Source organism: Curcuma longa, chromosome 4 (genome assembly GCF_044706935.1).
Source record: "Curcuma longa cultivar G26 ecotype Majalengka, Jawa Barat chromosome 4, ITB_CL_G26_1.1, whole genome shotgun sequence".
NCBI lineage: Eukaryota > Viridiplantae > Streptophyta > Magnoliopsida > Zingiberales > Zingiberaceae > Curcuma > Curcuma longa.
In genome coordinates this window covers 1,482,520-1,494,428 of record NC_133864.1, presented here as the reverse complement: position 1 = coordinate 1,494,428, position 11,909 = coordinate 1,482,520, and the positions used below count along the sequence as shown (strand labels likewise).

Genomic DNA, 11,909 nt, shown 5'->3' with positions numbered 1-11,909 from the left:
ATTATTGTTATTATTGTTATTTAGTAGTGGGGGAATAATTTAGGAATAAGATATAGATTGAATCTACAAACAAGGTTGTGGGGTTTGGTTAATACAAAACCAAAATAGGAGATGATTGTGTATCTTCAAGAAATAATAATGTAGGAACAAAAAACAATGATGTGAAGAGCAAACTTAATATTGGGAATGTGGTTGAGATCTAATATTCCCTCATGTAACACAAGGAAGTTCAAAAATGGATGCCTCAATTGTGGGTTTAGTGTTTGTAAAACCAAAATGGGAGATGATGATGGCATATCCTCAAGAGATAATGATGCATCAATAGAAAATCAATAACGTACAGAGCAGACTAAATAAAATGTGGTTATGCTTTAATAATCCACTTATGTAGCACGCATGGGATGGAACAAATTCATGTGTCTAAAGTCAGTGAATCTCACATGTTTTTATGCATTAATCGACATTTCACGAGGAAAGAGGAGCAAATCAAGAAAAGCAAACATTAATAATGATCAAATAAATTGTTTATAACAAAGGAATTTCTTTTACAACCCCTTAAATAACCTGGTCATCTAAGACTAGATACAACATGTAGTAAGCTCTCTAGAAATAGAAAAATAAAAATTATAAGATTCTTAACCAGAAGTTCAAACTAGACCATGGAATATGAGCCATCTCAAAAGAGAAAAGGAATTGTACAAAAACTAATTACTTTATAAAACTTCAATGAAAGCAAAGAGGGATAAGGAGGTCTCTTTTTTAGATCCTACAATATCCTAGTCCCTTGAAAATTAGTCTACATTTTACCCAATTTGTACAAATTGGTAAAATTTAGACCAATTCTTAAGAGGCTATATACTATTGGCCTCTTAAAGAGCCCCTTATCCCTAACTGAGTTAATAATTTTATGTTTTCTAAAAATCTAAGTATTCATATTTCTTAATCTAAATAACTGAGTTATAAGGCTTTTACAAAATTGACACTCTACTATTGTATCAAGCATTTAATCATCAATTAAACTTTAGGTTAAATGTAATTCTCCAACATTTTCTTCCCTATCTTGTAGGATTGCCAGAAGAGGCATGTAAACTACAGATGTCGCTGATTGAAGTACACACTTCCACAAACTGAGGTTACTAGTACTAGATTAGGAAACTTGCCTAGGTGTCTTATTGGTTAAAAAACTAGGAACTGAAACTTTATTTTGCCAATTTCTAAAATCATTTATCAACTATATAATCCATCAATTAGTAAATGTTCATTTAAAGTCGTTTATGGGTACATTGATCAACCTAATGATCTAATTTCTTAACAAATCCTTTCCATCTATTTGACCCCGTTGAGATTCTATTGGAGAATGTCTTCTAGTGTGCATGCATCATGAAGGCTTTGCCATCTCCTTCAAGAACCTTCATGTCAGTCTTTTTTATACTAGAACAACAACTAAGTCTTTATTATCTCACTAAGTGGAGTTGTTGATGGATCCATGGTTTAAAATTTCAAACTGTATCGGAGTTTCGATCTATGATCAAAACGATATAGTTTCAATACCGTATCGTACCGTACCAATATGATTTCGATATTTTTTAATATAAAATATATTAATACAAATAAAATTTTAACTTAAATATTTAAAATATGAAAAATTAAAAAAAAATAAGTATGATAAATAAATAAATTTTATTAAATACTTTTATAATTAAAATAAATAATATATATTAAATTAATGTGATAATTATATTAAGGTTTAATAATGTCTATTTAGATTGTCTCGACTATAACTGAGAGTTAATTGAAATTATTAAATTAAATTTTAATTAAAAATTAACCTTGCGATGATGTTGGCACATAACCTAGCCAACTCATGCGACCCCTCTCGCGGGCCATGAGGATCACGTGACCCCTCCGGTGTCGGCACCAAGGTCGCGCAGGCACGGACGAGGGGGTCGTGCGGCAATGGCTAAGGGGGTCGCGCAACCCTCTGGGGCAACGATTCCGTTGGGTGTGCTGATCTCTGCGCTATATCGGTCAACGACCGAAACAAAATGTTTCACCCGTGCCACCTAGTACGACATGAAATTTTAAACCATAGATGGATCCATAGATAATATTTACCTATATTTTATAACCCTCCTCCTTTATCCTAACTTAGAACCAGCCATGGCAAAGTTTAATTCTCCATGGGCGGAATTTGATTAATTATCATACCTTGCCAATCTCAAATCTTGACGGGAAACGTTGGAAGTGAAAAATTTTAAGCTTAGTAGAATAAAGATAAAATATATAAAATTTAAGTTTAGCAATATTATATGTAAGGAAATAATTGTTAAAATAGGATATGATGAGTTGTTTGTAACTGAAAGCTTTAAATATTTAAGATCATTTTTTCAAAAGAATGAAGAGATTGAAAGAGATATATCATATAAAATACAAATAGGATAATTGAAATAGAGGAGAGTGTCAGCCATTCATTATAATCGTAAAATATCGTGTTGAGTGAAATGGTAGAAATATATCATTTCGGTAAATTACTAAAACTCGATACTACTAGGCATTATAGTTCAAAATCTTAAGTCATATCGTTTCAGTCTTTAACTAGAACAATATTAATTCAATATCATGTCGACACTCCGATGTATGGTATCGATGACAATTAAAGATTGAAAGAGGAAAGAGATGAAGTGAAGGAGGGAGGGTTGAATGATATATTTCGACTGTTTCAGCAGTTTCGCCCAACATAGTACAAGATTTAAAACCATGTCAGCACAAACAATGTTCCTTCCTATGCTTCATCTTCTTCCTCCTTCAAAATCTATTACCGGCACCATGCATCGAAACCAACACTCTTTTATCCCTCTTACAAGTGTCAATTCAGGCATGCAAATCCATGAGATCAATGGCTAAGGCACACAATCCCGGTGTTTTTACATTTTACAATTGTTGAAGCTGGGAGCACCACAGTGAACCGAGAAATTTTAATGTATGACTAAGTGTAAAGTTAAGTTGGTTGTAAACTAATGGTTTTATATTAAGTAAAGCAAATTACTTGACAAAGCGAAGTCTTGGTTAGCAACTAGACAACTAGCTAAGTCCTAGTGAAGCTAAGCAAATACAAGTTCTAATTGGAAACCAAACAAATAGTTAACACTTGGTTGGGAATCAAGCAGAAAAGTCCTAGTTGGGAACTAAACAGAACAAGTCCAAGCAGAATCGACAGAGTTGAAGTCTTGGCAAGTTCAAGTCCAAGCAGAGTCGGCAGGGAGCTGAAGTCTTGGCAAGTTCAAGTCCAAGTGGAGGCAGCTAGAAACTGTTGTTTGGCAAATCACACAAGATGGGTCAGTTTGGAGTTGAACATCTAGCTAAGGTTCACGCGAGTAAAGTTAAATCTTATATCATACTGATTACACGTATCAAATGCAGGGAAGCGAGTTCAACAGTTCCAGGTGACTGAAGGGAAATCCGGGCGATTGGCTGGAGATAACCTTCGACCATTGAAATCAAGGCTTATCAAGCGACTAGAGAGAAGCGTGGGCGACCGAATCTTCTAAGTGACCATAAATTCTTCTAGGCGACCAGTAGTGATCAGATCCTGCAATCAAGAAAAATCAATCAAAGATGGAAATTGACCAGGCTTCAAGTTACTAGAAGGAGTCCAGTAGATTGGAGACCGTTGATAACATTTACTACTGGATAAACGTCGCAGCCACATCAACAACCTCCCAGGCGATCGGAGATGGTCTAGTCGACCAGAGAGTGACACATCAACATCTCAAGAAGGCCTATAAAAGAAGCCTTAAGGGAAAGCTTTCAGATCAACTTTTTAACTTACTACTACTCTATTCATGCTGATACTCACTATACAGTTCAGACGCTACTTCAATGACACATTGCAACATCGTGCTTCTTCTAAATGGCAACACTAGCGTAACATTGTATTTATTTAATTGTTGTCATATCATTATTTGCTTATGCTTATTTTTAGATTTTTTTCTGTAAGGTTTTTTCACCTCCAGAATCTTTCTAGATAGAAGAAATTAGAAATAAGAATCATATCTTTATTATTGTGCGTATCAAATTTCTGTTCAAATCTTGCATGTTCTATTTGGTTGAGAATAAATCTTGCATGATCAATATCAATCTAGGCTTTTGCATGTCTACATCATCCTACTTATAAACTTGTTTTACTAAATCGAATTTGTACTAAGTTAGTGTTAATTCATTTTCGCTGTGCTACTTTGGTTTGCTTTAAATTTTCTAAATAATTTCAATAAATTAGCTCGTAAAACATTTAATGCGATCCTACAACAATATAGTTGAAAATATATAAAATAATTGAAAATTTAACTATACTCTGTTAAGTGTATATTACCTTTTTCATTGCTTTAACTTCATAATATGTCTATACATACAAGGTAACGTAGCGGAAACTATTGAATTCCATTAATTTGCGCACAAATACTAGAAACAACCTTCTAAACCTGTTGATTCTACCGAAGAATACCAAAAATTAAGAAAAGGAACTCGTCGCTTCCCGAAGAAGAAGACGGCAGAAATATTATTAATCAACAAAACTCTCTCAAAACCATTAAACAAATACTTAAATAGACTCCAAACCCTAATTTGCAAAAGACAAAAATACTCTTAAACCTAAACATCAAAATTACTAAAAATAATAAATAAAATATTTGAAGCCTCCTAAAAGGCACTAAACAATGTCTAATGGGCCTGAGTGAGTGGTTACGGATTCCACCCAGTAAAGATTGTAGATCTCTGAAAGAGCTCTGCATATGAAAAAACAGAACCTCGTTCTGACACACGAGTCAAAAGTTATAGCCTTCGGAAGTTCGCTCTGCAGACTTCCGCATCACAAGGACTTCTAAATTCAAATTTGTCATTAAATTTGCATGGTTGCCAATTCAATGATTCAACAAGTTTAATCAAATTACAATAAAACATAATCTTTTTAAAAGAAAAAAATGGTTAAACAAGCTTGGGCAATCCCATAACAAGAGGAAAAATATCCTCAATAAAAAATTGAATTGTTGTTTGACATGAAAAAAATAAGATGGGCCTCATTTATGGACTTTGCACTGTTCGAATAAGACATGCAAAATACACTAAGTTTGCTAAAAAATAGTAGAAGTTGAAATAACAAAGTCAAAGTAGAAAGAGAAACAAATCATTGTCCTATTAATTCAATTTCCAATGCCTATTTTATTCACAACGTTATCGTAGAGATAGAAGACAATAGTTTCCAAGTTGAACCGTCACAGAATCAAGGTATCTAGATCCATCAAGTTATAGACCACAAATTACAAAAATAATCTGTTCAGGGACAATACTTCTAGAAAATTATTGCATAGTTGATTGTCATTTAGAAAATTAAACCACAATAATCACTTACCAAAAAATGTAAAAGATATGGAATATGAGATTCATAAGGTTGAAAGTTCGTACCAAGAACAGCACCATCCTAAAATGAAAACAATAAAGGTTAGAGTAAAACATAAATCACAAATGAAGTTATGGAAATGTCAAAGGAGCACAATTATGACCCTGTCAAGTACTCGCTATGTTCCAAATGGGGTGAGCAAACAGTAATCTGAATACACCAATTTAAGCTTCAGTTTCCTATTTCTGTCATCTGTAACCTAAATGGATCAACACTGCTGACTACAAATTTATTGGAGATACCTAAATCAACATTTCTCAAGCTGAGGCTTAGAGATTGAAAGACTAGTTCTATCGTATTGGCTGATGTGAATGTTAAGTAACTTGCTAACAAAAGCTTTTAGCCAGTTTAAGCTTCAGTTTCCTATTTGAGTCGCCTATGATCTAAATAAATTAGATTATTGGTAAGATCAGCACTGGTAATTACAAAATTAATGGAGATAACTAAATCAATTTATCACTAGTTAAGTCAATTCCATGACATATTACGAATTGGCTGAAGCTTAGAGATTGAAATACTAGTTCTATTGTATTGGCTAAGTAACATTCTGTCAGGAACCTGAAGTTTAGTTGAAAATATAGAAAGTAGTCATGCTACATTACTATGTTAGTTTTATAAACAACTTCTGTAAAAAAAAAAATTTTACATTCTTCTGCATCCTTCCAAACAAATTACAGATTATAGAAGCCAACAAAGACCTAGAGCTGAATGACAAAGTGAAGCACCAAGAGTGGTGAGAATTCAACGAATTGATGATTCTAGCACCAACAAAAATCATTTATTTCCATGCAATTGGGCATAAATAATGAAAACAACTTGTTAAGAAAATATATAAACAACAAGAAGGAAGAAAACGGGTAGTCCTGGCCCACCAAAAGTTCCATGCAGTTGGGCATAAATAATGAAAACAACTTGTTAAGAAAATATATAAACAACAAGGAAGAAAATGGGTAGTCCTGGCCCACCAAAACTCAAGATTTTGCCCCTTTTAAGAAAATATATAAAGGAAGAAAGAAGACTAGGAAGTCGTGGTCCACCAGAACTCAAGTCTTTAACAGTTAATGAACATGCAACAGAAAACTTCTGTGCTCCGATATAAGAACTGTTAAGTCACAGATAAGAGAATGAATTTGATCCTTGGGGAATATAGCCAATAATGTATTAAGACCAAGGGCGGCTAAGCGATATATATACTAGAGTTCTCATTGGATGAAGTATGCCATCTATTTGATCTCCATTTTGTAAAACCAAGTTTAAAGAGAACACAGCCCAGTAGTGGAGAACAAACTTGACAAGGAAAACTTTTTTCCTCACCAAAAGTATATTGGCAGCACGAACAACATCCCGTGGATGATATCTTCCACACCCCCAATCAAGGAAATCAATTAAAAAAACCTCCAGTAAGTAAATACAAGATAGAATAAGATAAATAATAAAAGAAGGGGAAAGAACATCTGGATTTGCAAATGAAATTTTCATGTAACCAAAAATGCAAACAGTAAGCAGAGGAAGAATGACCAACAAAAACTGAACAAACAAAATAAATTTAATTGTTTAAATTTTCAGTTGGAATCAGGATATTTACTACCACACTTTAAATAACACAATGTTAGAAGCAATTCCATCACTCAAAGAAACTTATACAGACAATTTGAAATCGCGTAACTAAAATTATAATTACATGTTATAAGATTAGTTATATTCTATTATCGATTTTCTTTCAAATGTTGAAAAATAAATTCATCGTAATGAATTAAATTTTTTTGCTCGACACATTTGTAGAATGATCACAATTCAGTTCTTCATCTACTTTTTCCAAGTATGTCATGATGTCATTGACAAAGTCTCCCCACAAGGTACATGATAGCTTATTGTTCCTAAAAATAGTAAAATAACTGACTATTAAAAAATATTAAAATAATAGACGTGAGATATCATGATGTCATTGACAAAGTCTCTCCACAAATTAAAAGAAAAATAAAACAATACTTACTTCGAATCTTCTAAGACACAATCAAGAAGCTTTGTAAGACGACTACCAAATTCTTTACTTTGAGGAGAGTCTCGTGCAACCATTTTGCCAATGACATCTTGAGAAAAAAAATTAAGCTATAAGATAAAATGTTCAATCAATTAATCATGAAATAAAAAAAATAAATTAACCTACCAAAAAAGTATGTTCTCATCAACAGAATCTGTCTTCTTTCAATTCACTAAAAGACTTGAATTCATATATCATCGATGGAAATGTATCATCAAAAATTTCACATACATGAGTTTTTACAATAAAATTAATCTTGTATTTATTTGTTGTTGTCTTATATTTCATTCGATTCTCTGCAACAATGATATTTTTTATGGCAAATACATGACCTTCTTTGAGAATGAGTTTCACTCTCTCTATGATCGGGCGTTTTATTGTTCTTCTTTGAGAATGAGTTTCACTCTCTCTATGATCGGGCGTTTTATTGTTCCATGGATGATTTTACCCTACTGTCCTACAAATATATAGAAATAGTAAATATTTAATTTATATTTTCTAACAGTAATCATATATATATACGTAAAAAAAATATACAACCTCTTTATCATGAAAGACACACTCCAAGCTAAAATCTCTATTGTTTTCATATGAGGTAGATCGTAACAACGAACGAATCGGAGTTTCAACGCCCATTGCATTTTCAAAGGGTTAACCTTTCGGATAAGATTAAACAGAGGAGTCATTTTTTTATTTCAGCCTAAAGTGAGTGAATGAATATATTGCAATCCTAATTTATAGAGTGTATGCAACCTCACCCTCATTTGTAACATGTGGTATTTTTTACCATTAAAGTTATTTAATATATTAGGAATCTATGTTTTACCATTTAATAATAATAATTTGAGCATTAAAGTTTATGCTTAATATGGATTAAAATGCATTTAAAAATCTGTGGTATTAATATGGATGAAAAGTTATATTTTTAACCATTAAAGTTATTCAATATATTAGGAATCTGTGTTTTACCATTTAATATTGAAATAATTACTAACCCTCTTAATTATTTAGCTTTTAGAAACCTGCTGGGTAAAAAAAAAATCGGTGCTTTAGCTGTGAGTATTTCACTTTATGTTGTTGAGATCGCTCTATGGACGCGTCATCGGTCACTAACATCAAAGTTGACCGTGCGAAGAGGAGGAAGAAGACGGTGATCTCCAGAACCCTGCAAACACCACAATGGTGAGAAAGAAGGCCAAAGTTACCCTGGCTCGACCCCTCCGACGTTCAAGTCAGTTACTGGACGACGAAGAAGAAGAAATTTGGATGAAGAAGCGTGTTTGAGGATGTGAGCTTAGCGTACGTATACCTGTATGTGCAAAGAAAGGAAATTATAGGCGAAAGAGTGAGAGAGTTATACTGGCCTATCTTGTCGCTAATTAAGAAGAATATCCACGTGGCGAGATTTTATCAAAAGATATGTCCCATCAAAGTGTGGAACATGTCTTATCATTGTTATAATAGTATGAAGTCGCATCATTCAGCACCATACTGCGATAACAAGGAGCAAATTATCATGTCACATAATTACTCATAACTTCTTGACGGTGATTTGATTGACTGATAAAAACAGGAAGAGGAATCGATAGGGGCTAAGCAGGGATCGAGCACGGCTGAGTGGAGTCCGAGCTTGGTCGTGTTTTCAACGAGTCGAGAGCTAGGGTTCTCGCTCTTGGTACCTTGATACTATACTCGGGGGGCCATGGTTGTAATCGGTCGAGCTAGGGTTCGGGGCAGAGAGAGGTCGAGCTAAGAGTCGGGCCGAGCGTGGTCGAGCTGGGAGTCAAGCTCCCGAGTGGGTGAGTAAGTAGTCAAGTCGGAGTGAGTTGGATATAAGATCAAGTCAATTTTCTGTCAGATGTATTTCGATCTTAGATTGGTTTTTACGGACTGGATCATAACACACTTTTTATTGTAGATTAATTGATTAATGTGTCTTGACAAGATAGGGAATCCCTACTGAGGACGACGATACCCTAAAACAAATACTTGATCAGTAAATTAAATGACCAAGTGTCATTGTCAGATTGCCATAGACATGTATGTAAGTCGTTGCACCGCACCCATCTGCCGTCTCCTCCATTATGATATATAACACGTTAGCTAGCTTTAATTTTCTTTCCGCGATATGCGCACGTACGCATGCTGTTGCCGTCTGCTGCCCGGAAAATATATAATTTACTCTAACTAGTGAAAGCTGACATCAACTCGTGGAAATCTGGGCTTCACAGAGGAGGCTTATTCTTCCTTCGTCCGTCACCGTAAAGAAACAACTGCACTGCTTTGACATATATAACAGATATGCGTTGTGTATATAATCTTTCTATCTAGTTCATTTCTAGTTAGGGTTCTAAGCAAAAGCTCTGCCGTCCTTTAAAATCATAAATTTAATTTCCCACCGAAGAAATGCTGTCGTCGAATTGTGCCAAATGTCGAAGCTCTGGACTTGGCTGGCCTGCGCTGAGCAGTATAATTAACTAGAAGCCCGCACGCCTTTCGATCCGGGCATTAATCATGAGACTCTGCGATCCGCCCTTGGCTGATAGCTACAGTGAGGTGTGTCACAAGTCGTCCATGCCGCACGGTCTCGATATGCAGCAGGAGCAGGACCAAGAGCTTTGCTACGTAGCACAGTGCGAGCTGCCAGTGGTAGATTTACGAGGGCTGAGGAGCTTAGAGGAGGAAGAAAGGCGGGCGTGCATGGAGGCCATCGCGGAAGCCTCCGCGGAGTGGGGCTTCTTCCAAGCGCTGAACCACGGGATCAGTAGCGAGTTGCTCCGGGAAATGCGGAGCGAGCAGATCAAGCTGTTCGACCTTCCATTCGAGAAGAAGCTCCTGAATGACTCGTACAGGTGGGGGAATCCTACCGCCGCCGCTCCTCGCCAGTTCTCTTGGTCCGAAGCCTTCCACTTCCCTCTAGCAAGGATCTCAGAGGATTTTAAGTCGGGTATGTTTGGCGTTGCTAGGGCGGTGGCGGTGGCGGAGGAGCTCGCCGGAGAAATGTCGGAGTTAGCGAGCAGATTAGCTGGAGTTTTAGCAGAGAGGTTGCAGGGGCATAGCGGGCAGGGATTTCCCGAGGGCTGCAACAAGACGACGTGCTTCCTCCGTCTGAATCATTACCCGGCGTGCCCCCTCTCGGCCGACGTCTTCGGCTTGACGCCCCATACCGACAGCGACTTCCTCACGCTCTTGTTCCAAGACCACGTCGGCGGGCTGCAGCTGCTCAAGGACTCCAAGTTCTGGGTCGCCGTGAAGCCGATTCCAGACGCACTTATTGTCAACATCGGAGACCTTTTCCAGGTAACTGTACGAAGAATTCAAGTAAGGATCGATCGATCGATCGTCAAACAACTGTATAATTAATGAGTTAATTATACACGTACGTACTGCATGTGTGCAGGCATGGAGCAACGATGTTTACAGGAGTGTGGAGCACAAAGTCATGGCCAACGCGAAAATGGATCGATATTCCATAGCTTACTTCCTCTGTCCCTCTCGTGAGTCTGCTATTGGAAGCTGCAAGGAGCCCTCCTCCGTCTACAGAAAGTTCACCTTTGGAGAATTCAGGAGACAAGTGGAAGAGGATGTGATGATAACAGGACAAAAAGTTGGGCTTCCCAGATTTCGTCGTCTCAAATGATTTCTGTGGATTACATTTCAGGTGTGAAAGACTGTTGCAATGAGGAGGAATCATACTTTTACGGGATAAAAACAAAATTTGTACTTCTCTTCGAATCTTGACTTATTACAAAATGGGAGTTCACCTCTTATATATACTACTTCCATCTCCTAATCAATTCAATGGTTAAGATTATTTCAATACATGTTCAATTTAATAGCTATTAAAATCTATCTAAAATTCTCTAAACTATTCTATTAGAATATACTATCACAGTAACAAGCAGTTCAACTCATTCACATTCTCTCAAGATCTGTTTCTTGGCGCTTGAAGTTGCTCAAAGTTCTTTTCACTTTATCAAGCTCAGAAGTTTTGGTAACCATTGTTTTAATTTTCTTTGTATTGCATTTTGTTTTCTAAGAGATACAATAAAAGTTTACTATGATCTCTCTATTTATAAGAAGTTTCTCTATTTCTGAAAATTTTAGGAAGGGGAAGATATAGATATGCCTTTTGGGGAAATAACAATTTTAAGAAATTGGGACCAAGTAAAAATAACTGTCACTTGTTTCTTGTGTTTGGTTCTATTCCGGTGCGTTTTGATTTGAAAAACAAAGGAAATAAGTTTTTAAAAAGCAAGTGATATTGAATTAATTAGTTAAGTTAAAAATTAATTGGTCAAGTTAGTGTTTCTATTTCTATCTCACCCTTTGCTAAATTATCATGCAATTATTGTTAATATAAGGAGCACCAAATGGTCGAACCTAAGTTTTGGTAATGACAAAATGTTTAAGTTA

At 35.7% G+C, this 11,909-nt stretch overlaps 2 protein-coding genes across 2 annotated transcripts in view; one reads left to right on the top strand and one right to left on the bottom strand.

Annotated features, from left to right (window-relative positions):
* LOC141826323 (uncharacterized) overlaps positions 1-6,803 on the bottom strand; it is a 15,915-nt gene extending 9,112 nt beyond the window's left edge. The window contains exons 1-2 of the mRNA XM_074713565.1: positions 6,767-6,803; positions 5,405-5,473 (exon numbers count right to left, since the gene is read on the bottom strand). The gene's annotated coding sequence lies outside the window, so the exon portion shown is untranslated. The remainder of the gene's footprint in view (positions 1-5,404; positions 5,474-6,766) is intronic.
* A 3,204-nt stretch (positions 6,804-10,007) lies between these two features.
* Positions 10,008-11,133, top strand: LOC141826320 (gibberellin 2-beta-dioxygenase 6-like). Its single transcript, XM_074713562.1, has 2 exons — positions 10,008-10,793; positions 10,894-11,133. The coding sequence occupies exons 1-2, from the start codon at positions 10,008-10,010 to the stop codon at positions 11,131-11,133; spliced, it is 1,026 nt and encodes a 341-aa protein (XP_074569663.1).
* The last annotated feature ends 776 nt before the right edge of the window (positions 11,134-11,909 follow it).

Excerpts from the sequence above, each read along its gene's own strand:
- LOC141826320 (XM_074713562.1), top strand. The coding sequence starts at position 10,008 with ATGAGACTCTGCGATCCGCCCTTGGCTGATAGCTACAGTGAGGTGTGT. Across the intron at positions 10,794-10,893 it reads ACATCGGAGACCTTTTCCAG|GCATGGAGCAACGATGTTTA; the intron begins GTAACTGTACGA and ends GCATGTGTGCAG.